Source organism: Loa loa, assembly GCF_000183805.2.
Source record: "Loa loa unplaced genomic scaffold supercont3.1107, whole genome shotgun sequence".
Lineage (NCBI taxonomy): Eukaryota > Metazoa > Nematoda > Chromadorea > Rhabditida > Onchocercidae > Loa > Loa loa.
Genome location: NW_018109287.1, coordinates 1 through 3,297, shown reverse-complemented (window position 1 = coordinate 3,297; position 3,297 = coordinate 1). Strand labels below are relative to the sequence as shown.

At 23.7% G+C, this 3,297-nt stretch overlaps 1 protein-coding gene across 1 annotated transcript; it reads right to left on the bottom strand.

The window, feature by feature from the left end:
• Positions 1–903: 903 nt before the first annotated feature.
• On the bottom strand, positions 904–3,010 carry LOAG_13843 (aryl-acylamidase; the record flags this gene model as incomplete). The annotated part of the gene is made up of 5 exons (XM_020448736.1): positions 904–1,102; positions 1,599–1,710; positions 1,941–2,134; positions 2,490–2,752; positions 2,965–3,010. Coding segments are annotated over 5 exons (813 nt in total), but the record flags the coding sequence as incomplete, so codon positions are not given.
• Positions 3,011–3,297: the final 287 nt, after the last annotated feature.

The following is a 3,297-nucleotide window of genomic DNA, read 5'->3' as shown; positions in this document are numbered from 1 at the left end:
TCTCTCTCTCCTCCTCTCTCTCTCTCCCATTTTCTCTTTTTCTCGATTTCTAATTTAAGCTTTTACCAGTTATTTTAATTATCAAAATGTCACTTTACAAATCCTTCATCTCCTTCAACATATTTCAATGAATTTACTAACTTACCTAATTACAATTAGATAGGATTACTGTAAAAGCATTCGTCCATTTACAGATGTTATATTTATTAGTCCGAAAAAAAATTACAATATGAATAAAAATAAAATGAAATGATAATAAAAAGGAAACACGTATTTGTTACAGTATACAAAATTCGCCATTTAAATATTTGCAAATAATTTTTAACGATTCAAAAAAATGGAATAAGAGAAACGAATATTATTCCTATTATCACAAAATAATCAACAAACAGTTCAATTTTTCCTTTTTTTCTTTTCGAATTCCATTTTTTAACAAAATTCTTTGCCAATGACATTTATTGGATAGATAATTAATTCGATCCATTTTTAAATCAATTTTAATTACATTAAAAAAAAACATTGCCAAAAAATTGATGACATTTTTCAAAAGACAGATGACAATGTTAAATGAAGGAAAAATAAAACCATAAGAACCCTTGTTTCATAGAAATAAAATAAATCAAAAGTTTTAAAAAAAAGGAATGCTTGTTTTAATTAATTGTTTTTGCATAATCCTTTTAATGAATTTTTCACTAAAAATTATTCATTTCATTATTTAATTTTTTATTTAAAAATGTTTTTTATTTCAAATAAAATAATTATTTGTCAAATTTTATTAAAAAAGAATAAAATTTTCCTTCCTTTTTTTCTTTTAGCAATTTTCTTGCAATTGTAATTTGATAAAATTTTCAATATCATGCAAAATTTTCATTTTTTGTTTACTACAAGGCATAATTAAAATACCATGATAAGAGTTATGATAATGTTTCCAGCAAACTGAAATATTGAAAGATTTCAATAATCGTACGTATAATGCGCCCTCATCACGAAGGATATCATATCCTACCGTAATTATCATTGCATCACTTAGATTTTCCAAATTCGTACCCATAATAGGTGCAAGATCAGGATCATAAATATACTTGGATAATATATTACATAGCTAAAATTAAATTTTATAATTAAAATTGGAAGTGAAAAATGAAAAAAAATATTGTAAATTCAATACAAGATTATTTTATATAATAAAATAAAATTATAATATATAGAGTTTAAATTTTTAATAAATTTTCAAAATCATTATTCTATGTCTAAATTTCAGCAATTTATCATTGCAGAAATTTTGATTTGATTATTATTTTGGCTAAAATTTACTCGATGAAATTAATGTTACAGTAATTAAAGTAGTTAATTCAGAAGGAAAAAAAAGAGAAAATACACAAAAACACATGAATAATTAATCATTTTAAAAATACAATTTATATTATTTTAATATTTCTCAGTTCCTTTATTTTATAAATTTGTGGACATTTCTTGAAAAATAATTTTAAAAAAGTCATAATTTATTTATTTATTTATTTTTTTTGAAAAAAGAGATATGTCATTAGCGGAAAATATCAGAAATGTTAAAATGTTTAAATTCAAAGATTATAACCAACATATTCATCCTCTGATTCGACCACAAATTTTTCATCTGTTTCATTAATGAAACTAATTGGTAATAAATCATGTCCAATAATGGACCGTAATTTATCAGCTTGTTTACCTTCCCTACAAATTAATTAATCCATTTATGAAGATATAATTACCTGTATTCTTTTTTTTTTTTAATATTACTCAGTAATGTAAGTTTTTTTTTCTTCCAACATTACTAAAATTCTTATCATCAATTAATGTAAGTATCATCGCGCGGTATTTTTTCATTTTTTAACTTTTTCTTTAAAATTAATAAATTATTTAAATTATTTGACTAAATTTGTTTTTATTGCACAAATATATACCTTCGAATATGCTTATTCTGAAGAAGATTTTGTACATTCTTATGAATGACAGGAATTCCTAAATAAAGTAAATACCACTGCGCCATCATTCGTGGATTAAGCATTGAGCAACCAGGAAAGAATTTATGATATTGCTGGTAAGATGGTGATTGAAAATCCAATGGATGTATTACTGGATAAATCAGAATTTGTGACTGAATAAATAATGGAATTATAATTGGTAGAAAAGAATTTCGAGAATGAAACGGGAAGACTGGAAGATTTTACTTTTGATATTTCCCGATGAAAATGATAGCATTGTTTGAAAGTTGCACAAATTTTAGAAATAAATTTAATAAAATAAAACGATATTTCGAATGCTAAAAGTGACAACAAATATGGATTTGAATAGCAAATTTTTTGAATATTTAAGCAGAAGAAATTAAGCCAAATTTGTAGAATTTCTAGGTTTAAACTTATTTATTTACCTTTGACATTCAGAAATTATACATAATAGACTTACTTACTTATATGATTTGTTTTAAAGTAATTAAACAATGAATTCTTAACCTTTGGCTTCTGAAAGTTTGCCCGTAATTGTCGTTGCGCTAAAACTGCAGCCATATTACCACCAGCACTATCACCCATCACAATGATTTGTGTTGGATCGATACCATATCTTTTATAATCTATAGTAACTAACTCTCGATAGACTGCTTCACAATCATTAATGGGAATCGGATAAAGATATTCTGGTGATCGACGATAATCAACCGAAATAATAAGTATCCCGAGGCGTTTTATAAAATAATACATTAAATCATCATAATCAACTGAAAATATTATTATTTTGTTTGTAATTTGTATGTTTTAATAGTTTAAATTTTGATATTTTCAAAAAAATTTATGCACTTTCTCTTTCTCTTTCTCTTTTTGTTTTTTTTTTTAAATATAAAATAAATTGAAAAGAAAAGCAATGAAAAATTATCATTAATCAATTATTATATCATTTAATTAATTGATACTATTAATTATAATTAATTACCAGGTTTTAGTGTTGCCCAACCACCACCATGCAGATATAATATCATAGCATTACTATGACGTTTTTTGGGATAATAAACACGAACTTTGATATTAGCAATAATTTCATTTCGAATAGTTAACCAAGTTGGTGAAAAAAGATGAAATAAGCGTGGAATGGCAAAGGTTATTCGTGTTAATACATTTCGATATTGAGGACCAAATAAAAAACAAATTATTTCACCCTGTAATTAAATAGGAATTTGAATAATTAAAAATTATTTAAAATCAAAAATACTGCTAATGATGGAGTTTTTAATGTATCCATATATATATATATATATATATATATATA